We start from the raw sequence: 24553 nt of genomic DNA, 5'->3' as shown, positions 1-24553 counted from the left end.
AGGAATGGCCTTCCACCACATTCCTTATCCACCAAATCTGTCTCCCTCTTTTGGAGGGGATTTTGGATTTGGAGATAAGGATGTGGTGGGGAACTGTGTCAGAGGTCTTGTGCAAGTCTAGATAGCTGATGCTGTCAGTCCATCATAGAAGGCCACCAGATTGGTGAGGCACAATCTGCCCTTGGTGAAGCTGTGCTGGCTGCCCCTGATCACCTCTTATGTACCTTAACATCTTTTCCAGAAGGAACCACTCCAACATCTTCCCAGACACAGAGATGAGGCTCACTGCCCTGTAGTTCCCCAGGTCTTCCTTTCTCCCCTTCCTGAATATGGAATTGATGTTTCCCTTTTTCCAGGTCCAGGGAACTTTGCCTGGCAGCTGTGATTTTTCAGATATGATGGAGTGTGGCTTCATAACTCAGTGAATGAGCTCAGGCACCTCCTGGGCCAGAATTCTTTCCTCTCCTTTGACCTAGGTGGGCTTCATCAGGACAGATGCTGAGTAAACTCCCCATAGTTGAAAAAGCCAAAATTCTTGCCGTGACACCAGCCTCTCAGCCATATAGTTATCAGATAGGTTTTCCTGGTCCTCTTGGTATCCCTCCCTGCCACCTAAGGGATAGAGGAAAACACCATCTGTACCCCCATCAACTAACCATCGTGATCCCCTGAAGTCCTTTTTGATAGCCCTCAGGCTTCTCTGCCAGCTTGAACTGCCAGTAATGGTCAGTAATCAGAGGGTTAAACCTGACTAGGGAGTCTTGTAGTAATATTCCTGACCTTGGCCACAGAGAGGAGCATTCTTCCCTATGGGTAGGATGTCTGATATTTGGAGCCCTTCATTCCCCTTGGAAAGGAGTGACCTAAGACAATTACTTCTCTTTCCCTCTTCGTGGAGGCAGTCTTGAGGTGTGGAGTCAATTTCCTTGAAAACCTCCTGGATGGACCTTCCTGTAATCCTCATTTACTTGTTCCTGGAGTTCTAGAGCCTCAAAACAATTGCATAAGGCCATCTGGAAAGATGGGGTAGGTTGGGGAGGGGGTTACCTGCCAACCAAGTGGGGATCTGCTTCCAATCCTTCTCATCTCTTAGGTCCCCTCCCTTTGCCCAGTGATGACAAGGCAGGGGGTCCAGCCCTGTTTGGGATGTATCACCATGGTGCCTTTCTCTTAGATATGACAGGGAGATTCTCTGCCAGCCTATCCCCCACTTAAATGCCTGAGGCTCCTGAAACTCTGCCACTGTGCTGTGTGGATAATCAACCTTCTCACACGTCACATAGATGGCATCTCTATCATCCTGCAAGGGCAGCAGCAGGCTTCAGCACTTCCTGCAGCCAAAGACCCAAATAGCTGCACTTTTGGGCAGGCACTTGGTCTGGGTAGCTGCATTCTTTTTTTTTTTTTTGCAAGAGCTTTCTGCCATGTTTCCACGATCACGGAATCTTATGGACTGGAAGGCACCTGTGGTGGTCATCTAGTCCAACATTACTGCTAAAGCAAGATCCCTAGAGTAGGTTGCACAGAAAAGCATCCAGATGGGTTTGAATACCTCCAGAGAAGGAGGTTCTAGAGCCTGTCTGGGAAGTTTGTTCCAGTGCTCTGTCACCCTTGCAGTGAGGAAGTTCTACCTCATATTTCTGTGGAACTTCCTGCGTTCCACTTTGTGCCCATTTCTCTTTGTCCTCTTGCTGGGCACTGCTGAAAAAATTGTGTCCCCATCCTTGTGATGCCTGAACTTCAGATATTTCCAAGTGTTGCCAAGATCCCTTCTCAGTCTCTTCTCCAGGCTGAGCAGTCTTGGGTCTCTCAGATTTTCCTTATAAAGAAAGTGCTCCAGGCCCCTGCTCATCTCTGTAGCCCTCCACTGGATGTTCTCCAGAAGTTCCCATCCTTGGACTGGGGAGCCAACAACTGGAAACAGTACTCTGGTTGTGGCCTTACTGGGGCAGAATAGAAGAGAAGGATCACATCTCTTGATGTGCTGGCCATTCTCTTCTGTTTAATGCACCCTAGGATGCTGTTGGCCCTCTTGGTCATAGGTGCTCTACTGGCTCAATATCCACCAGGAGACTTGGGTCCTCCTTTGCAGTACTCCTTTTGAGCAGGTCATGCCCTAATATGTACTGATGCAAGTGTTGGTGAACCTGATCAGGTTCTTCTCTGTCCAGGTCTTGCTGAATGGCAGCACAGCTGTCTGGTGTGTCAGCTGCTCCTACTCTGTGTCATCAGGAAACTTGCTGAGGGTACGCTTCATCCTTTGGTGCAAGTCGCTAATGGGAAGGTTGAACAAGACCAGATACAGTAGCAATCTATGGGGAGCACTGCTAGCAACAGCCCTCCAAATAGACTGCACAGCTGATCGTGATTCTCTGAGCTCTTCTCGGTTTGCCTCACTGTCCACTCATCTATTCCACGCTTCCTTAGTTTACCTGTGAAGATTATATGGGAGACAGTGTCAGAAGCCTTGTTGAAGTCACAAATGCGATCCAGCCATACAGAGTTGGCTCTGGAAAGCTAAGGTGCAGGTGGAACGTCATGGGGGATGTGAAAGATAGCAGGAAGGGATTCCGCAGGTACGTTGATCAGAGAAGGGCCGAGGAGAGCACAACTCCTCTGATGTGTGAGGGGGGGAAAAACGTCAATGATGGACACAGAGAAGTTTGAGGTACTGAACAAGTTCTTTGCCTCAGTCTTCCCACACCTCTCAAGTCCCTGAACATCTTGGCTGAGGCTGTGGAAGTAAAAATCCCTCCTGCTGTAAGTGAAGAACAAGTTTGAGACCACCCAATTAGACTGAGCGGGTACAAGTATGTGGGGAATATTGCATACATCCTGGGCTCCTGAAGGAGCTGGTTGATGTGATAGCCAGGATACTTGATCGTATTTGCAAAGGCATGGCTGTCCAGTGAAGTCCCTGGTGGGGGGTGGAGGGGGTAGGAAGGAAGGGGGTAAAAGAGAAACATCTCATATTTTTAAGAAGGGTAGAAAGGAAGACTTAGGGAACTACAAGTGATGAACCTCACATCTGTGCCTGAGAAGGTCATTCATGGAATAGATCTTTGTGGAGGTTATGTTAAGGCACAGGCAAGATGAGCTGACAATCTCAGATGGCCTGCATGGCTTCACTAAGAGCAGATCATGCCTGACCAATCTGGTAACCTTCTATGATAGCGTGTTGGCAGCAGTGAACAAAGAAAGGTCATCTGCCTGGGTTTCTCCAAGGCCTCTGACGTAGTCCCACACCACATCCTTATCTCTAAACTTAAAAGAGCTGGATTTGAAGGTCGGATTATTAGGTGGATAAAGAACTAGCCGGATTTTTGCGGCCAGAGAGCTGTGGTCAAAGGCTTAACATAGAGGTTGCTAGTGAGTGGCATTTCCCAGGGATCCATCTAGAGACTGGGGCTCATCAGCATTTTTATCAGTGACCTGAATAGTGGGATTGAGTGTGCATGCTCAGCATGCTTAGAGATGATACTAAGCTGAGTGTGCAGTCAGTACAATGAAAGGGATGCCATCCAAAGGGAGCTGAGCATCCTTGAAAAGAGGGCCTAATGATGTTTAACAAGGCCAAGTGGAAGTTGTTGCACTTGGGTCAAGACAATCCCAGATACAAGTACAGACTGGGTGAAGAACTCATTGCCCTGTGGAGAAGGATTTGAGGGTCCTGATGGACAAAAAGTTGCAGCCCAGAACTGTATGTGGGCTGCATTAAAAGAAGGGTTGCCAAGAGGGTGACGAAAGTGTTTGTTCGTTTTTACTCTGCCCTTGTCAAGCCTCACCTGCAGTACTGTATCCAGGTCCAGGGATCCCAACACAAGAAAAACATGGAGCTGTTGCCTGAAGCACCTCTCCTATGATGACAGATCAAGAGAGCTGGGCTTATTCAGCCTGAAGAAGATTTAAAAAAACAAATCAACAAAAAAAGCCTAGTGCAGTCTTTCCGTTCTTAAAGGAGAGCTTACAATCAGAAGGAGACCAGCTTTTTATGCGGGGAGATGGTGGTAGGAAAAAGGGAGGTGGTTTTTAGCTAAAAGGGGGTAAATGCAGTTTGATGTTAGGAGGAAGTGTTTTACTCTGGGAGTGGTAGACTACTGGTAGTCCAGAGGAGTTGCAAATGCCCCAGCCCTTAAGGTTTTCAACAGCAGGCTGCATGGAGCCCTAGGCAGCCTGATCTAGTAGGTGGAAACCTTGCCAACATCAGTGGGGTTGGAACTAGATGTTCTTTAAGGTCCCTTCCAACCTGGGCCATTCCAGAGTTCTGTGATAAGTGCCTGTTACTCTTCCCAGAGCTAATGGCAGTGCTTACAGTGAGCAGTGTGGAGGCACAAGGCATTGCGGTTTCCCTTAGCTGGGTGCCATGTGATAAGAAATAATGTTGGTAGTTTTTGTTGGTGTGGGCTGCTTGTGCTCTGCACGTGGATTTCTATGGAACATGGGTGAGGCTTTCTGATCTCTCTTGTCCCTTATTAGATGATCCTTAACGAGGAAGAATATCCCTGGTGAAATGGTGGTAGTGGAAATTGTGTAAGAGAATATGATGACAAACTTAGTTTTTACTAGCAGCTTTGTCATTGAAGTAGCATAAGAAGTTAGATTTTGCTAGGGTTCTGTAAAACAGCAACTGTCTAGAGGTAAGCCTTGAACATGGCTTCAGGTGGCAGTGCAGTTGAGGTCTCTTACAGCATGGTGTGCATAGAGAAAGGCTTTAGCAATGGTGCTGTGAGGGAATCAAGAAGGCTAGTGAGCTGTGTGGCACAGCCTGAAGGTGCTGGGGAGTGCAGCTGTGTATTTTTGCCACGTTATCCTCAGCATCTTTGTCTTCAAGGCAAAGAACAGTAATAAATGAGCAAAGAGAAGCTGTTCACTGGTGTGTCTGCAGGTTTCCCATTGTAAATCTGATATCCTTCAAGGACTCCTCAGGAAAAGCTTCCACCTGTTACTAAGCCATTCTAGTGAGTCCTGGTAGAGATGGCTAAAAATCCATCAAGTAATGTGGAAAGAGGAGTTTGAAAGGTCACCATTTTTCACTTGAATATCCCATTTTCATGTGGTAGAACCTGTTGCAATCATAAGAGAAAGCCCTTCAGCAGAGGCTGGCCACAATCCAAGTTTCTTTTTCTGCAGTATTTGTGGGAGTGCTCAGTAGTCCCCACTGTACATCATCTGAGACTAAAGGGAAATTTTTTGCTTGGGGGGAAGAGGGGAGGGCAAGCTGCACGTTTGCTTCTAGTTTCTTTCCAGACTTCTTTCTGCTTCGAGCCTTGGTGCATACTGGAAACAAGCTGATGACCTGTTTGATGTGTTCTGTTGACCTGGTCTTTCCTGCTGTATCTGCAAGCAGACAAGATATAAACCTTATCTTTGTCTTTTTCTTTCAGAAGATCTTATGGTAATCCTACAAAATCATTTTCATGACCTCACTTTAATTTAAAAAAAAAAATAATAATAATAATAAAAAGAACAAAAAGAAAGGTAAGGTTTGCATGGGTGTCTTTGTAAGATCTACAGACTGTATGTGGAGAGAGCAGTAACCAGTGTAAAGCATGGCATAATTCTCTGGTATTGATTCAACTCCTCACTGAGCCTGCTTGTTTCAAAAAAATGCATTTGCCGCTGCCTTCAGAAACAGTTAAGATCTTGGCTTCAGAGTTTCTAGGGCCAGTCCATAGGGTTGTTCTATCTAATAATCATCTTACTCCAACAGAGGGATTGCAACTGCACTACGTGTGCATCTAGATTTAACTAGTGACTTCATCAGTCTTTCATAGCTGTTACGGAAGGGGTAGCTTAGGCTTTCCTTCTTTCAGGTGCTTAGGATGAAAGAATGAAAGTAATTGAATGCAACAATTGTTATCTTTGAGATGTTTTATATATTTTGTTTTTTGTTTTGTAGGTTTGGAAGGCGTTTTGAATCCCCTCTTTTGTGGCAAAGCATTATCATGATCATTACTATGTTACTGATGCTGAAACTGTGCACTGAAGTACGTGTGTCCAACGACCTGAACATAAAGCGCCGCTCTTTTTCAGGTTAGTGATGGGCTAGCTGTCACAGAGTGAGTCTTTTGGAAAGCAAATGGCACTGTGTTTTGAATGAAAGCTCTGCCTGAACTGCAACCCAGCCTCCTTTCTTGATAAATCAGTGTTCTACTTTTTTGAAATCCCTCTCTTCCAGATGAATACTTAAAGCTGCAGTTTTATTTTAAATAGGTCTTGGTTTAGTCTGGAAACTGAAGTTCTGATTAACATTTCATGTAATGCCCTAGGATATAGAGCTGAATTTCATATTGTTTTGCTAGCCTTGGATATCTTTTTTATTTTTTGAGATCCTGTTCTGTATAATAAACAACTTTTTCAACTGTACTTTCTGTCAAGTTCATAGGTTAGATCCTGATTGTGTGCTGTTACCTGAGATCTTATTTGGCAGTTACCAACACTTGGTTTTGCACAGACTTTATTTTCTGCGAATTAAATTACTGGCCATCAGCTGTCATGCTTGGCAAGGACCTGCTGGTCAGCCTGGAGGAAAAGAAGGGATTGTACTGGCTGTGGATACAATGGCGTGTAACCTAGGGAGTGTACAGGGATGCTGTCTGTACCTGCAGAGAGGGAATTAGGAAAGCCAAGGCACAGATGGAACTGAATTTGGCAAGGGATGTTAAAAACAATGAGGAGGATTCTTGAGGTACGTTGGGCAGAAGAGGCAGGCAAAAGAGAGCGTACCTCCTTTGGTAAATGAGAAAGGAGAACTGACTACAGCAGATATGGGGAAGGCCAAAGTACTAAATGAGGTCTTTGTCTTGGTCTTCACTGGCAGCCAGGATTCTTTTATTTCTCATGTCCATAAAGCTCACATCCCTGAGCCTCTAGCTAGGAGCTGGGGGAGTGATTTCCCCCCTCTCCCCCCAAAAGGGCAGAGCAAATCTGAGACCTCCTCATGAGATTGAATGTATACAAGTCTATGGGGCCAGATGATGTGTGTCCCAGAGTCCTGAAAGAGCTGGCTGAAGTGAGCTGTTCTCTGTCATATTTGAAGAGTCATGGCTGTCAGGTGAAGTGCCCAGGGACTGGAAAAAAGAAAACGTCACTCCAATTTACAGAAAGGGAGGAAGGAGGACCTGGGGAACTACAGGTTGGTGAGCCTCACCTCTGTGCCTGGGAGGATGATGGAACAGATCCTTCTGGAAGACATATTAAGGCACATGAGAGATGAGCAGGTGATCTGAAACAGCCAGCATGGCTTTACCAGGGGAAGGTCGTGTCTGACCAATCTGGTGGCCTTCTGTGATGGAGTGATGATGTCAGTAGGCAAAGGGAAGGCAACCAGTGTCGTCTACCTGGACTTGTGCAAGGCTTTTGGCACAGTCCCCCATCACATCCTTATCTCTTAATTGGAGAGAGACGGATTTGAGAGATGGACTATTTGTTTGATAAGGAATTGGTTGGAAGGCCATAGACAGAGGGTTGTGGTGAATGGCACTGTGTCCAGGTGGAGGCTGGTGACAAGTGGTGTCTCCCTGGAGTTCTGTCCTGGTACAAGTGCTCTTCAAAATCTTCATCAGTGACATCAGTGATGGGCTTGAGTGCACCCTCAGCAAGTTTGCCAATGACACCAAGCTGAGTGGTGTGGTTGCCGTGTTAGAAGGAAGGGATGCCATCCAGAGGGATCTTGGCAGACTTGAAAGGTGGGCCCTTGTGAACCCAGTGAGGTTGAGCATAGCAAAGTGCAAGATTCTGCACTTGGGTCAGAGGAACCCCAGATATGCATACAGACTGGGAGAAGAACTCCTTGAGAGCAGCACTGTGGAGAAGGGCCTGGGGGTTCTGGTGGGTGGAAAACTGAACTTGAGCCAGCAGTGTGTTCTTGCTGCTCAGAAGGCTGATGGTATCCTGGGCTCATCAGAAGGGGGGTGGCCAGCAGGGACTGCAGTGTGATTTCCCTTTCAGCTCTGCCCTTGTGAGGCCCCACCAGGAGTACTGTGTCCAGATCTGGGGCTCCCATTACAGGAAAGATGTGAAGCTGTTGGAGAGGGTCCAGAGGAGAGCCATAAACACGATCAGAAGGCTGGAGCACCTCCTCTATGAGGACAGGCTGAGGGAACTGAGATTGTTCAGCCTGGAGAAGAGAAGGCTGCAAGGAGACCTCACTGTACCCTTTCAGTATTTAAAAAGGGATTATAGAAAGGAGGGGAATTGACTTTTTACTATTAGGCAGTGATAGGACAAGGGGGAATGATTTTAAGTTCAAAATCATTTTAAGAATGATTTTAAGGAAGGTTTAGATTAGATGTCAGGGGAAGTTTTGCTCAGAGAGGTTGTGGATGCTCCGTCCCTGGAGGTGTTCAAGATCTGGTTTGATGGGGCCCTGGGCAAGCTGGTCTGCTATTAGATCTGGAGGTTGGTAGTGCTGCCTATGGCGAGGGGGTTGGAACTTCACAGTCCTTGAGATCCCTTCTAACCTGAGCCATTCTGTGGTCAAAACAGGAATTGCTGTCATATCAAAAATAGAAGATTGTCCTGTTGTACACCATTTCCTTGCTTTTTTTTTTAGTGTGGAATTTATAGGAATTGTCACTTTTCTGTGTCTCATTGTATACCCTATATAGTTAAATATTCTTGCTCAGCAGAAGGCCTTTACTTTTTTTTCCCTCCCAGATAAGAAACATCAGTAGTTTTTGTTTCTTACAGAAGAATATATACAATATATACACAGCAGAACAGTATTTTGAGTTTGACTTACGGAATTATGTATCACAGTTTATCACAAACAAGATCAGAATTATCAGTTTTTTGTTAATTGTTTTGCGATTATGAGTATATAACTTATTGCCATCTATTCTCTTTCCTTGCTCCCCAAAACTGAGGGTCTGATTGAGCTCCAGATATCCACAGCCTCTATTAGGCTTCAGTAGATACTGGCTGTGCAGTAGAGCAATTTATCCAGTAGCTGAGGAAACTATTTCCATTCCTGCTTACTATGGAATATAGTGTGAAATTGTTAAGGTAAGTGAATTCATGTGGAACAGGGCCTGTAATGCAGTTCTTGAACACCAGCTGCCATGTCTGCTAGTGTTAGTCAAGCAGGATGAATTACTTCACTTTTTTCAGCCCAGATTTAGCAGCAATTAGAATTTAAAATCCAGAGAGCATTTAGGAGAGAGACATACGCTTTCTGCCTCTCAAAGCTAGCATTTCTTGAACTTGCTTCAGGGTTTCTCTGTTTGCCTTTTTATACACACACTTGCAGCTGCCATCAGTACCCTTTGGACATAAAGGGAGGCTATTCAGTTTTGCGTATAGCTCTCTTCAAACAACTCTCCCTCGAAGACTTACGGACTTCCAAAGGGTAATTAGTCTTTCCCTTACCTGCTAATAGAGACTCTTCAAGGTTGTGTTGTGTCATTTGATCCTTCCTGAAACTCAGCTTGTTACATTTAGTTAGCTAAAGAGAATACTTTTTGCCTGCTTGTGGACCTTAGTTGTTAGTCTTTAGAATGCTTGTGTCCTTTGAGACCAGCTAAAGTTGTTTTCCTAAGTGTAATTGATTTTGATGGAAAAACTATCTCAAGAATCATCAGGCGATGCAAAAGAGGCTCACTGAGGACTTTGACTCTGCCAGCTATGATGTGATGTCTCAAAGCAAACATTTGACTGGTTTCAACAATACGAAATTTCTTTCAAGGAGGGCAGAAAGTTGGGTTTGCATTTCAAACCCAGTGTAGGTAGGAGTGAGATCTATGATTGTAATCCTACTCCTAATCTTATCTTGTGAGTTTTATGGTGGTTCAGACAAGCTGATAAATCTTTGTTCTTACTTTCTTTCCTCATAGTTTGCCAGGTCAGTGGGAAGCTTGAAGTTGGTGTTAGTCATGAACCTTACAGAATCCTGAGTGGAGGGTGCACAGTATCTCTGTGATAGTATCACTCTTCATGTGACTGAGCTGGAATTTAAATCTTCTTTGTTTCTGTCCTCTACCTCGATGTTTCTATTAGATAATCCAGGATATTTAGAAAATGAAGTTTTTTCCCCTTTCTTGCATTACTAGTAAATGCTGTATTTCTTCCCTAGTCATGTTAGCATGTGTTTATCATTAATCTTGATTTATGTGGGACTTTTCCATATTTTTCCATTTTTCTCACTTCATAATGGCTAGTTGAAGACATTTTAAGCACACTCTTTGTGAAGTGTTAGGGAGCAGGCTCCTTTCATCCTGACAAGCTTGTTCTGTGTTTTCTAGCCTGATTTGTGGTATCAGTGTTTTAAAATACGTTTCAGTCATATTTCAGAACATAGACATAAAGCTGTTGTTTACAGACTGACACAGCATGAAAAATACAATCTCCTGTGGACTCTTTTCTAGAACTGCTTGATTATTTCTTTTAACTACTTTATGAAGAGCTCATTAGGAAAACTCCTGTCAGCTACTGTTCTCTAACTGAAGGAGACTGCTCTGAAAGTAATGCCTCCTATTTTATCATCTTGGCCCACAGTGTCAGAATTGGATGGTGGTGGTATGGCAGTATGTGTTGTACAGGCTTGCCAATATTCCATTATGCTGTTTCGCTGTGTGATTTAATGGCAGCAGCAGGGCAGTCTGACAAATGATGTCTGATGTGGAAGTGTGTGTGAAGTAGAGGTATAGAAATGAATTCCTCAGTGCTGAGAAGATTGTACCTATTGATGTTCATCTGTGCTTGCTCAGTATTTCTGGAGACCAGACGATGGATATAAGCTCTGTGAGGTGCTGGGAGGTGTATTTCAGCAGTGGCAACAACAGCAGTAGCTCACCTTTGCTGTTGCAGATTTTTGAGCACTGAAAGCAGATCCTTGTATATTGCTGGCAAAAACTTGTAGCTAATAGTGACTGTTGAAAACTAGTGTTTTGTAACTGAGAATTTGCTCTATCATCTAGTGTTATTGTGCTCTTTGCATCTGTGGTAGTTTCCATGGAAATAAATAGAAGGCATTACTTTCAGAGTGACCTACCTACTTCTCAGTGACAAGATTCTCTTTTTTCACTTCTGGTCTTGCAAAGCAGGAGCAAGTTGTAAGTGTCAGAGCCCATCTTGTTCTGCTGCTGCCTTCTGTTTTTTTGCTTTGTTGCGTAAATGTATGCTTCAATTACATGACTTGCTCTCTCTTCAATCAGTGCCTCTTTATTTGTGCAACTGTTCTGTCACTTGTTAAACTTGACTGTGTAATCTGTTTTTAATTGTTCTGGTTTAGTTAGGGGAAAAAAAACACAATCCACAGCAAGAGAAGAAGAATAAAATCTTTAAACCACCCCAGTGGAAGGACAGCATTCTCTTCTGTATAAGGATGCTGTGAAAGCTAGTGTTACTGTGAAGAAATCATCAGCTGAATTCAGTAGGCATGAATAATATCTTATTCTCTTTTATCCTTTATTTAACACCATTTTAATTCTAACTGGAATGTTGTACATGCAGATTTCCAGGCATTACCATTGTGATAACAGCTCTCCTTATTTGTTGCCTGTGTTGTGTTAGTGTTGGTGCATTCACATTGATGCTGTGTTGTTGACCCAGTACAGAAAGATGCAAGGTTCAGTGGTGGTTTCTTCTGTTAAAATTGGTTTTGTTCAAAATTCTGTATTATTTCTGGGGTGTGATGGTGCTACCATGCTACGGCCACGTATTGAAAAACAAAATCTGTTAGTCTTGACTCCAGAACCAAGACCTTTTCAGGAGGCAGAGTGCTCACAAATACAGACTGCTAAAAGCACCTAATCACTCTCAAAAGCATTGGCAGACCAGGACAGAGACTTCATAGAGACTTTGAGTGACACCCAACCAAGTCTTTGTTTTCTTCCCCAAACTAAGCAAACCTCTGCTCTTTCTCTAACAGACATTCAATTCCAATTATGTCCAAGGTGTTGTGGCAGGTATTTAGCACCATGTGCTGAAAACCAGCAAACAGCTTTTATGAACAACAGGCTCTTCAACATCTTTTCACAGTGGAGCCAAGGCTCAAGTAGAACTGGTCTTCTGGTGTGGCATTAACATTTTTTTTCCTGATCACTTATCCATTTTTGCCTTCCTTCCAGCTGCTTGTTGTCCTAACCTGCTTTATAAATTGTATCTTATAATTGTATCTTGGATCTCTGGAAGACTGTTGATATTATCACAGAGAATCCCTCCTGCAGGATCCATCGTTTTCCACATAGGGAATAGAGTGATAACATTTTAATATGGAGAATGATTGCAGTTGGGGCCTACTCCATCCTTGTTAACGTGATTAGCTTAAGCTGAGACTTTTTGAAATTAGAGCAGCATAACCCACAGGAAGTAATGCAACTGATACTGTCTCAACTAGTTAAACGTGTATTTATATACTTGATGTTACTGGGGTAACAACTTCTTTTCTCTGATAATGAAAAATAGATAAAGTAAGAGTTGACTGTTTCTCTCCCTAGGTGAATTGCTGTTGAGTTGTGCACAGAAACTCCTGAGCCTTCCTGCTCTTCAACCCTATCTTAATATCACTGAGTGAGAGAGCCTTACAGAAAGCATGGAGACTAAAACTTGTTTTGTTTTGGCTTTTATATAAGCAAAATGTATTGACTGTGTAAACTTGAACTAAAAGACTTGTTGCTTCATATAATCATACAAATCTATTTTGTCTTTCCTTTCTTTTTTTCCTCTCTCGACTTTTAATGTAGCTGCAGATAGTAAGGATGAAGAAATTAAAGCACCTCCCAAGAGATCTTACCTGGGTATGTACTGTACAAACCCACCTTGCATGAAGTCATCATTCCAACTGCATATTTTGTGCTTCACTACTTTTTTTTGTGACCGTTATTAGAAATGATTGTATGATCACTTCTGTGGCAAATGTTTCTGTTTTTGTGACGTATTACAGCCTGGTGTGTGGTTTTGTTTTAATTTTCTCTTCCTCACTTCCAACTTTCATAGAGGAAAATATGCTTTCAGCTCTATCTCATAAATCAGTTTTTGATGATCAGTTGAATTCATTCCATTGTGCATTTCTACAGTTATATCCTTCCCTTTCTCTCCAAATCATAAAGCAAAATTAATACAGGGATCCATGTCTTCAGGGTTGTATTTCTTCTCTTCCAGCCCTAACTCTTGAGGAAACTAAGAAAATCACAGGAGTATCTTTCAGCATTGTTCAGAATGCTGGATGAGAAATTTTCTCTCTGATTTTTCAGCCTACATCATTGTGATGATTTATGTAGTCTCTATTTCTGGTATCAACAGACTGTTAAGGAATCTGGATCTCGTTCTGAGAAATTCAGAATAACCATTAATCTGTTTATAATCTGAGTACTTTCTTGAAAGCAAAAGACCAACCATGTGAAGATTAAATAGGCTCTCTTCTAATTTAGATTTTATTCATCTTCTTGATCTCTCCTTTCAGATTTAGTGCCAAAATGTACCATGGATTGGTTGGGTAGCAGTATTTTACAAGGCCTTTTTTTGTTTTCTGGACTTGGTATCAAACTTGTATTTTGCTGTTTGTCTTTGCTTGTAATAATTTTCACTGGCTTGCAACACTAACCAATGGAATGTAAGCTTTAAACAGTCCTGTCCTTTCTGTGCCTGTCTTGCTGTTGTCTTTTTACTAGTATTCAGCAGTTCTTTATTTACAGTAGCAGAGTTAGAAACAGCTGCCTATGATCCCAGGTATGATTAAGCATTTTGAAACAATCCATTTGAAGTGGTTAAAATTAAACAGAAATAAGTAACTTAATGTGACCTTTTACTCATTTGTGTGGGTGTTTGTTTTTTAAGTTGTTTTAAAAAAAAAAAAAAGAAGTACTTGGTGATTCAAATGCTTAAAAAGGTGAAGAAAACACCATAATTCTAACTAATTTAAATCTGAAGTGTTTGGTTAGTTTTATGCTCCTCAGTCAAGGGAAGGGGTTGTTCTGTACTGGTGCAGCCTCACCTTGAGCACTGCGTTGAGTTTTGGGGCTACAGTGTGAGACACACAAAACTGTTAGAGAGCATCCACAGGAGGGCAGTGAGGATGGTGAAGGGTCTACAGGGCAGAGCTACCTGAGGAGCAGCTGGCGTCCCTTCGTTTGTTCTGCCTGGAGAAGAGACTGAGTGGAGCCTCCTGGTGACCTACATCTTCCTTGTGAGGAGAGCAGAGGGGCAGGTGCTGATCTCCTCTTCCTGGTGACCACTAATAGCGCTTCAGGGATGGCATGGAGGTGTGTTGGGGGGGGTCATATTGGATGTTAGGTAGAAGCTCTTCACTGAGGGGGTGTTGGGTACTGGAACAGGCTCCCTTTGGCAGTGGTCATGGAATCAAACCTGTCAGAGTTCAGTAATTATTTGGACTATATTCTCAGACATATGCTTGGATTTGTAGGTGGCCCATTGTGGATCCAGGAACTGAACTTGATAAGCCCTGTGGGTTTCTTCCTTCTCAGAACAGTCAGTGATTTACTGCTTTGAGGATTAACGATGAGTTGGCAAATCTGTTCTCTATTTTAATGGGATAATTCTCAACTGTTTGCTCCAGTAAGAAGTTTTGATATCTTTATATTTAATGTGCATTCAGGAGTATGTCCTGATGCTTTAACGAGTGCTTTACATCATAGTGCAAGTCATACCTTTGGCTGAGGGTTTAACTGAGGGAGCATTATCATAGAATTAGTACTGCACTGCCCTCTCCCTGTGTCCCAGTTTCAGCCCAGATAGTGCCAACTGCACACTGGTATTTGTTTGTTCTGAGTGATGGATGTGTGCACAGGGCTGGGCCAGGCCCCTGGGTGGGGAAAAGTCACTGCTGTGATGGTGCAGGGCAGGAAGCTGGCTGCAAGACGGTCTGGGCCGGGCCTCGTGTGGCCCACCAGCTGCAGGTTGGGTATGCCTGGACAAGAGGTATGGACAGATGTGTAGCTCAGCACCGTGTTCCTGGTGTCTTAACAGATCTGGCTGCCAATGCCTTTGGTCTGGCCCTGCTGTAGTACCTGGAGTTTTGTGCAGCTCAGCTGTTTGCAGTCTTGTAGAAAGAAGACGACTTGAACAGATTCTGTTGAAAATACTGTGTGGCTACGAAAATACTGCTTCTGGCATGAGTACCATGTCTAATCCTTGTTGTGGTGAAGAAATTAAACCTGTGAATAAAGTCAGAATTTTGCTTGTGTTATGTATATCTTAGCTTAGAGTAAGAAAAGCAACTTTTAGCCACATGAGGGTGCAGTTGGGTTTCTGAATCTTGAGCAAAGCCCCAAACTGGAACTTGTGAGAGAGACTCTTCTTTCAGGGCTATTCTGCCATCTGTGAAAACAATGAATAAACAAATTGTGAGAAATCGTTTTCCTCATGGTGGGAGCCAGACTAATTAGTTAAACACAGTGTCAGTGATCAAACATCTGAATGTTGAGATGCAATACTTGTCTCCTGATCATGCAGATCAGGGAATGTGTGCTGCAGAGGTCCTGCTTTGGAGTGTTAGAGAGACATGAAGTACTTCTCCAGTTGCTGAAGTTTTGAGCATGTCACTGCTCCTACATGCTTGATCAGATTTAGATCAGAGTGGTGAGATCTGCTCTTTAAACAGGATCAAGGGATAATTTGGCTTGAGAGGGATAGCTGTGGTTACGTGGTACAGCTCCTTACTTGAAGCAGGTCCAATTAGATGAGGTTGGTCAGAGTCTTGTCCAGGTGAATTATGTCCAAAGAAATGGATTTCATAATCTCTCTGGCACCTGTGCCAGTGTCTGACTGTCCCTGTGGTGATCAAGCTTTTCATTGAGTCATACAGTGCATTGAGTTGGAAAAGAAATAACAATAATAATTCTTAATGAATGAAACTACAAATTGTTGCACTCAGCCTAACTTTTTTCCATTACATTTTATATCCTATCTGTCTTATTAGCCTTCTGTCATTTAAAGTGTCCTTGGAATATGAAGTTACTAGTTTCTTCTAAGCAAGAAATAAGGAATGTATTTAGTAAGACTGCATTTCAGAAGACCTTAATTATAAATGAAGACTTTAATGTAGAATTTCCTTGTGTTGGATACTGAAAGGCATATATTACTGAAGCACCAGTGCTTTGCTATTTTCATTACTCCATCAAGGGAAAACAAAATGTGATTTTTGACCTGAGTCATAGAATTGCTGGGATCGAAAGGGACTTCTAGAGATCATCAAGTCCAACCCCCTGCTAAAGCAGGTTCCCTACAATAGGTCACACAGGCAGGTGTCCAGGTGGATCTTGAATATTTCCAGAGAAGGAAACTGCACAGTCTCTGGGCAACCTGTTCCAATGCGCTGTCACACTTACCACTGCGTCACAGAAAATTGTTACCTAGAGTTTATGCTGTGTTAGCATGAGAGTGGCTTCACCCACTATTTTAAATATTGTGCTTATGCTTTTCATGGTCACAACTGTGCACATCAATAGTATGCTCCAGAAGTGTGCAATATTGTATAATCTGTGACTATGCAGATAATGAAGAATTACTTCATATCTGTTGAAAAGGATGGCTTCTGTGTGTAATGGATTTTACTGCAAAAGAAAGAGCATTTTAGATGTCGTGCTTTCAGCCTGTAATGCACTATACTGATGATTCCTGAATATAAACAATTAGGGATAGCTTTATTTTCTTGAAAGACTGTCACCTTCCACACTGCGTGTTCCCAGTTCATAAGCAGTAATTCTCACCTAAGAGATACTTACTGGAAAAGGATTGTCAAGCTCCAGACTACTGTTTTAACTAATATATATATATATATATATATATATATATATATGCGTATCTACATTGCACTCCAAGTTAGCCAGTATCCTTGGGCTGTTGGCTTTTGTGAGAAGATGAAGGAAATTGCATTTTCTGCCTGAGGTCTGTAACAGAACTACGCAGCAGCTCATGGGTGGTTTGTATGCCATGTGAGTGGTAAGGAAGGATGAATCGGGGCAGGGGGCTGAGTTGCTTTGTCTTTCCTGTGTGTTTTTGATCTGTTGTTGGCATCAGAAAAATGTGTGCAGTCAGCTCTGTTTTTGCTTTCAGCTTCATTTAGTCTGGGACTGCTTTTGTCGCTTGGTGCTTTGGGCTCAACATGGAGAAACATCTTAAATTTCAGTTTTTCATGTGAAAGAAAAGGCTTTTGACTCCCATGTCATCTGCAGAAGGTGAAGACAGGCCTGTTTGTTTCTGCTGATTGCAAAGGGCCTGAATCGCTAGCTCAGACTCTTCAGTTGGACTTGATTCAGATTGTTCAGACTTGCTGGGATGAATACTGCAGGCTGTGGTGTTGAAGATCAGCTGTGCATCATGTAATGCTTCCCACTCTCCATTACAGAGTTTTGCTTGCTAATTTTCTGAGACCGTAAGTTCACAGTAGTCCTTATTAACATAGATTTTCTTTGAGTCTTTTTGTATGAACCTGCAGGCAGAAGGCATGCTGAAGAACAGAAGCCAAAAGAAACATCCCTCTGGTGCAATACCAAATTGTCACTTCTGATGTTGGTAAATTAACTGGTTGTCTGAAGAGCAATTTACAGATGCTGATGAGAATAAAATTGCCTATGAATTATTCCTAGGTACTATTCCTGAATATTGAAGAGAGAGGCATTGTGGAGAAAAGCATAGAGCTAGACATTCATTGCAAGGGCTCTTCTGTGAGGACGCTGCAATAGCAGAGGCTTGGTTATACTAATATATACTAACGGCTAAACTCTTGGCTAGTTTAGTTGTGCTTTCAGTAGTGTAAGAAATCTTTCTTCTGAATTTGGTCTTTTAAACATCTCTCTATGCCCACACTCTGTCTCACACAACCTCTGAAGAAGTGCAGTACATCATCTCCCCTCCATTCCTTTCCTCTTGGCATGGTACTTTGATAAATAAATTGCTGTAGAGGCGATGATTGCAGTAAATACTAGAACAAATAAATTTGTACCAATTAGAGGTGTGTTTAAAAGAAAAAAAGTCAAAGTTATTGGTAAAGCTGATTTATAGAAGCTAATAACAATGTAATTGTCTGGAAAGAAGAATGAGCCCATCTCTTTTATGATTAAATAGAAGGTTTTCCATCCCAGCCTGTGGTGTTCAGGTGACCATGCAGTGATGAGCGGTGCTGGCTAAAAAAGGTGCTTGTTCCAGGTCACTGCCTGTACTCCTGTGGGATTGAGCAGGACATTGTGACAGTGGAGACAGGGGAGAAGGATTTCTTTGCATGTTATGTATTGCTGAATACACCTTGGAGTCTTTATCCATTCAAACAGTTGTTTGTTTTTTAGTATGTTAGAAATACATTAGATGGTTGTGCATTAGATTATTTTTATTTGCAGCTTTATCAAATTCCCTTTGTTTCAAAATCATTTCAAATCAAAACATGGAATAACAAAAATAAATACATAAACGAACTACAGCATACTGCACTTACATTTTGTAGAGATTTAAAAAAAAATAGTGGTTCTATTTTCAGATAACTTTTACTAAGCTTTACTTATTTTTCTGGCGATCTCACCCTTCTGTGCTCTGAGTCACTATTCAGAGACAGAGAGGAAAGTGGGTGTTCATTCACCTCCTGTTGTTTGCTGCTGTTTCAATAAATGAAACATTTATTCAGCTAAACTGAAAAAGTAAACAATGGTTCTTACAGGATGAAATGAAGCTTTCTAAGCTCTGCATCCAGTGAAGTAGCCAATAAGCATTTGAATTTAGTATTTGACTCTTAAAGCCTATCAAAGTACATGCAGAACGAGTTAATAGATTGGTGAACGTAGGCCTCAGTAAGTGTGCATAGTCATGTTTTAAATTTTTAACTAGTTCTGTTCTTCAGAGAAATGATTTTAATGTTTAAATTTCATTTCATCTTGTTACTAAAATTGTGTGTTGTGTGTAAGATGATAATACTGAGTGAGGCTGGGGGAGAAAAGGGTGTTCATGAAAAGTTGCTTCCTTGTATCCTCTTGAATCAGCAACAGATAAGGTTTGGGTTTTTTTTTTCCTGCAAATCATGAATTTATAGCAAGGGTTAGAAGATATGCAGCCAGCTTCTTTGATTGCTTGTAATGAGCATGTTTCTTTCTTAAGAAAGAGAAACTATGTGACCAGCCTTCCTGATGTTCTGAATGCTTCCTTTCACATGCATTTATTACGTGCCGTACTTTCTCCTCGCTGTGCTCTGTGGTCAATATGTATTATACCTAATGCATCATCCTCCACGGGCAGGGGAAAAAATCCAAAACCCAGAATTTAGTTTTGACAGATTAGTTTTGACTTAAATGGCCTTGTTCAACTTACGTAATCCCATAGACATAGCCGGTGTTGAAAATCTTCAGGGGTTGGGGTAGATGATCTTTAAGGTCCCTACCCAACCCATTCTATAAATGATTCTCCACTCCCTCTCACCTGTTTGTTGTTTTTTTGGTGGTTGTTGTTGTTTTTTGTTTTTTTTCTTAGTCTATTCATAATAACCACTGGAACTTGAAGTGACTCCTTGCTTATGTTGAAGTTTTATGTTGCTGCCTTTCTCTGATCTTTGCACTCTGTAGTTTGTTGTAATCAAAGGAGTTATTTTAAGGAAATTTCTTCTGCTTTAAAGAATTTAAAGCAAAATTTGATCGTGTCTTCAGAGGCACTGTTTACTCCCTTAAACCGCTCTTCCTTCCCTGTTGGGAGTAGGATGCAGTAGAACACGCAACCATATACTCAGTGAACAGAGCAAAATGTCAGAATAATTTAAGATAGTCTTATACACAACTTTCTCATTCAATTTGCTTGCAGTAGATGTCACAGATTGATGAGTTCCACTCTCAGCAAGTTTGCTGATGATACGAAGTTGGGAGGATTGGCTGACACGCCTGAAGGCTGTGCTGCCATTCAGCGAGACCTGGACAGGCTGGAGAGCTGGGTAGTAAGAAACCAGCTGAGGTTCAACAAAAGCAAGTGTAGAGTCTTGCATCTGGGGAGGAATAATTGCATGCACCAGTACAGGTTGGGGGATGAGCTGCTGGAGGGGAGCTCTGCTGAGAGGGACCTGGGTGTCCTGGTGGACGACAGGTTGGCTGTCAAAGTAATAAGGACTTAATTATTGAGTCTCCTACTGTTACCTTTCTTTGCAGATCCTAAAGTGCCTTGAGTAATGGAGCATTAAACTGCAGACATAAGGTGTTCTGGTATTCAGAAATGCACCTGGCATAACAACCAGTTCTCATATCAGTGTAGGGATTAATCTGTGGTCTAACAAGTGGGAGGTTGTAGGGGAAGCTCTGTTTCAGGGCAGCTCTGTTTCAGTTGGCTTCTCCACTTACAAGTGCTGTAATCAGTTAAACAGGCTGTAAGTACTCAAGTGAAACTGTGCAAGTTTCCTTCCCTACAAATTGTTCCTGCTAATGCATTGAAGTCATTTCTGGAAGTTCCTTTTTGGTCACTGTATGCAGTAATTTAGGTACATGCAGACATGATGTAAATAGAATATATTTCAGCTTAAAGGTGTAAGAGAATACTGTAGACTGTGTAAGTTTTGGAAAACCTTCCACTATCAGTTGTCTTTTTTTTCCTTTCCTTAGAAAGCCATATGAAGGATAAGATTATTTCCTGCTTTATGTGTGTGGAAAACTTCTTTTTCTCCAAAGTGGACTGGTTCCACAGTCAGCTTTGCACATGTCAGGATGCTGACCTGGTGTTTATGCTAGCAAATAATAAATTGTATTTGAGATTTTTCTGCTAGTGTTGGCCAAAAATTGATGAATTTGATGTTGGAGATGAGCATCAGTGCTGATGGATGGTCATGTGTTAATGAATGCAGACATAGATGATTTCAATGAATGTTTGATCACAGTTGTTCATCTGTAAAGGGCAGGGTTTATGCTTAATGGGGGCAGTGTTTCCTGACCTCATGTCTTGTGACTGGTCCAGGTGGTCCACTAGGATGTAGAAAAACCATTGCTGAAGGTGCTTATTTTGAATCAGAGAAGGCAAAAATTTGAACCCATTTTCCAAGTCCCATGTGCATGTTTGCCTCTCTTCCTCCTCACCCAGGCTTTCCAAACTGTTGCTTTTGCTCCTGCGTAAACAAAAGTCCTGAAATATTCTTTTTTCAGAGTTGAATTCTTATTCACCAGTCTACCATTTTGTTCTTAATTACCATTGATACGTGAAAAGAAATCCTTGTGTGGTCATTTTGAGGTATGAGCACCTTTGTAAAGGAGTTTTGAGTATTACAGAAAATGTCTGACGTTGTCATATATGAGTCAGGGTGTGAGAGAGGCAGATGAAAAAAAGAGCAGAAAGCTCCCTACGCTTCATGCATGCTTATGATAATTGTAAACCAGAACTGTTAATGTTGAAAACAGGTTGTCCTGAGTTTAACTTAAGCAATTGCTGAGACATGTTTAGTAGGCCACGTGACATTTCAGTAAAGGAAGCAGCTGCACAGTGCATTACTGTTTGGATACTAAATTAGTAGGGCCCATTTGAGGGCTGGAATTTGTCTTGCCTTATGATGAGTTACCTAGGAAACAAGGAGGGATATTTGCTGTATTGTCTGTGCAACCTGCTGTAATCCGTAGCATTGTGGTATCTGAGGCAGGCTATATCTGAACTAGTGCACGGCTTGGTTCTGTAGGATTTAGAATTATTTTTATTTATCTAACTGTAGTCTTTGCATGGAGTATGATTATGATGGGTGAACACTGTTTCCAGTATTATAATACTCTTGGTATCTTTTCAGACTTAGACTTCAAAGAATAAGCTACAGTACTATTCAAAATGAACTGTTTTCATAGAGAGTTTGTAACCCCAGCTACAAGAATGTGGAGCCAGGGCAATCTGCTCTGCACTACTAGGTGATTCCTGTTTAGAAAAAAGTCTTTTGTCTGGAGTCCATAGTGTACAGCCTGATAGGACTGTGGGTGATAGCTTAGATAAACCATGCTGAGGATAGATAAAATACTGTTGGAATGATTGGGAAATTAGTATCTTGCTGCTGTGTGTTCTTGCCATAGCATCCATATATATCATCCCTGCTTAGCTTACTGTCTAAAAAAGGAGCTGGTTTATATAGTCAGTTATTATCTATCCAAAAGAAGAGTGAGTGTGGCAGTAATCTGCTGCCTTCATTGTTAGTGTAGTTGAGAGCAGGGGCCTGACCTCAGAGCGCCTGCAGGTGAAGGGCTGGGGGAAGGGTTAGTTTTTTTAGATTGAGTTGCTGTGAATTTTTTGATGTTCTTGAGCAGGAGGTGGGCAGAATCAGGAATGTTTGCGGCCAGAGTTGTCAAAGCTCCTTCTGCTGAGGTGCTTCCTGTCTTCCTTCCTTTGCTGCTCCTTGAGACACTCTTTCTGAAGTCTGTGCTTTCACTCTCTGTGATTTATAAGGCTGTTCATGCCCCTTTCACTCCAACTTTCAAGTACATGGCTGGTTTTCCGTAGCACTGATCGGTTCACTGCTACTGTATTTCAGTGGCTTTCCTAGCTATATGATTCATCTAATTGTTAAGCTGTCTTCCTCCATCAGTCATCTTGTAAGTCAGCTAATAGCTGCTTCTCCCAGCTTTTGAGATGATTTCATGGAGACAGCGTGTGTGAAGGATGGTCAGTGCGTTGGAGTAGAAAGAGGAGAGTTGTCTTCTGTACTGAATGGAGCGCAGAAATAGCAGTGACACGGTAGGTAAATTCAGTACTGATGTGTTTGAGAAGGCTAATTTTCCTCACAGAGGAAATGCAGCCCTATACTTAGAGGTATGTTGTGCTGAGGAACAGTATGGAAAGGGAGTGAGAAGCTGTGAGGTGGGGCCAGTGCTGGAAGAAGATAAGGCAGATATTGCCCCACTCTCATGTAACTTTTTGAGGTGAGCTTGATACGACAAAATGGAGATCTGGTATAAGAGATGATAAAAGCTGGTGACACCACATAAAATGAGGTGAGGAGAAGTAAGCTGAGTAGGTGCTTTCAAAGGAAATAAAAGAGAGATTTCATTAAATGATTACAATTTGTTTTACGTAGGCTGGGATGTTATTTTCAGAAGATTTAAGACTCTCTGGGTTATTTCACTTCTGAAGAGGAAGAAGAGACAATGTTTGGGTACCAGTGTGAATGCCAAATAAGAAGGGATGTAGGACAGGAATGTTTTAAGATTGACACGTGAAAAGATGCTTGAATACTGTGGTGTCAGGGCTGTGCACGTGCCAGAAAGTATGTAGGGATGCAGAAATTCCCAAATCACAGGCCTGAAGGAACGGAGACAAAAAGCGGTGGTAGTAGTATCTTCATCTATGCAAGATGAAGGATTCCTTGATTTATTTATTTATTTTTTTTTAAGAGGAGGGGGTTTGAATTAGAGCCAGAGGTTCTTGGTGCTAAACTCTCATTTCCTCTCTTTTGAGGAGACACTTGGGTGAAAGATAGTAAGTTCCTCTTCAGTTCCAGTGAATGTAAAAGACACGCTGTCTCCACACAGCATGTTGGAGATTTCTATCATTTCTTCAAAAAAATGAAGAAAGAAAATCTAAATGTATCAGTTTTAGCTCTCTAGTGCTAAATCTTTTTGTCTTTCTGAAAGAAAGGAAGAAATTGCTAGCTGGATACAGAGCTGGTAGGAAGTTATGTATCACCTAGTAAGTCATTTGAAGCCTTCCAGTTCTTACAACACCAGTTATTTGCTGAGTGCTTTGTGAGGTATGCAGGAATTTCAGAAAGGAGGTGGGAGAAACTCACCAGCTGGCTGGGAGCTGTTGGGAATAGGCAAGGTGAGAGGTGCTAACCCATGGGCGTCCAACCTCTTGGCTTACCTGGACTGTATTGTGTGAAAAAGACTTGTTTAGAACTGCGTTTACAAAGATTGCTCTGAAAGTAATGTCTCCTAATTCCATGGAGGAAACTGCATCGGATACAAATATCACAGTAATGCTACTTAATAGAGCAAATTCTCAGCTACAAAGCATTCTTTTTCAACAGTCACCAATATTAGCTATGCATTTTCACCAGCCATGAACAAAGGCCTGCACGCCACGCTGGTGACAATCTGCTCCAGAAGAGAGAACCTGCTGTCGCCACTGATGAAATGCACTGCCCACCACTGTACTGTGCTTACATCCACTGTTGGCCCTCCATAAGTGTTCAGTAAGCATCAGTGAATGTCAATGGGTGCAACTTTTTCAGCATAGAAGAATTCATTGCCACGCCTCTGCTTCATACACACCTCCATGTCAGATGCCATTTTGTCAGATCACCTCTCTGCTGCCATCTGTCACATAGCAACAAAATGTAATGGAATTTTGGCAGGAAGGTTGAACCTCTGTTGCCACACAGCTGACATCCATCTCTGACATCGTAGGCAAATGTAATAAAGTAGGAGGCATTACTTTCAGATCAGTCCTTGTAAAATACATAAAATATAGCTAATGCATATACACAACAAAACTTATTTTAATTTTTAATGTTTTTTTCATAAAACATATAAAAAAGAGAGCAACAAAAACATAAAACTAGTGGGATATGCGAACTTGTTTTAGTGCAACTAACGCATCAAGATGGTGCGATGGCAGTAGTTGCCATTCTTAGCTTTCAAGCTGTTCATCAGGTTTTTGATGCAATTTTATTCTT

At 42.1% G+C, this 24553-nt stretch overlaps 1 protein-coding gene across 2 annotated transcripts in view; it reads left to right on the top strand.

Annotated features, from left to right (window-relative positions):
- Window positions 1-24553, top strand: part of SLC66A2 (solute carrier family 66 member 2) — a 58640-nt gene that overhangs the window by 8277 nt on the left and 25810 nt on the right. Inside the window, exons 2-3 of one of the 2 annotated variants that reach the window (XM_048939095.1) lie at window positions 5900-6033; window positions 12684-12737. In XM_048939095.1, the coding sequence (XP_048795052.1) occupies window positions 5900-6033; window positions 12684-12737 (188 nt within the window). The remainder of the gene's footprint in view (window positions 1-5899; window positions 6034-12683; window positions 12738-24553) is intronic. The other variant, XM_048939096.1, reaches the window with a different exon arrangement.

Source organism: Lagopus muta, chromosome 3 (genome assembly GCF_023343835.1).
Source record: "Lagopus muta isolate bLagMut1 chromosome 3, bLagMut1 primary, whole genome shotgun sequence".
In the NCBI taxonomy this organism is placed as follows: Eukaryota; Metazoa; Chordata; class Aves; order Galliformes; family Phasianidae; genus Lagopus; species Lagopus muta.
This window is presented reverse-complemented; position numbering and strand designations above follow the sequence as displayed.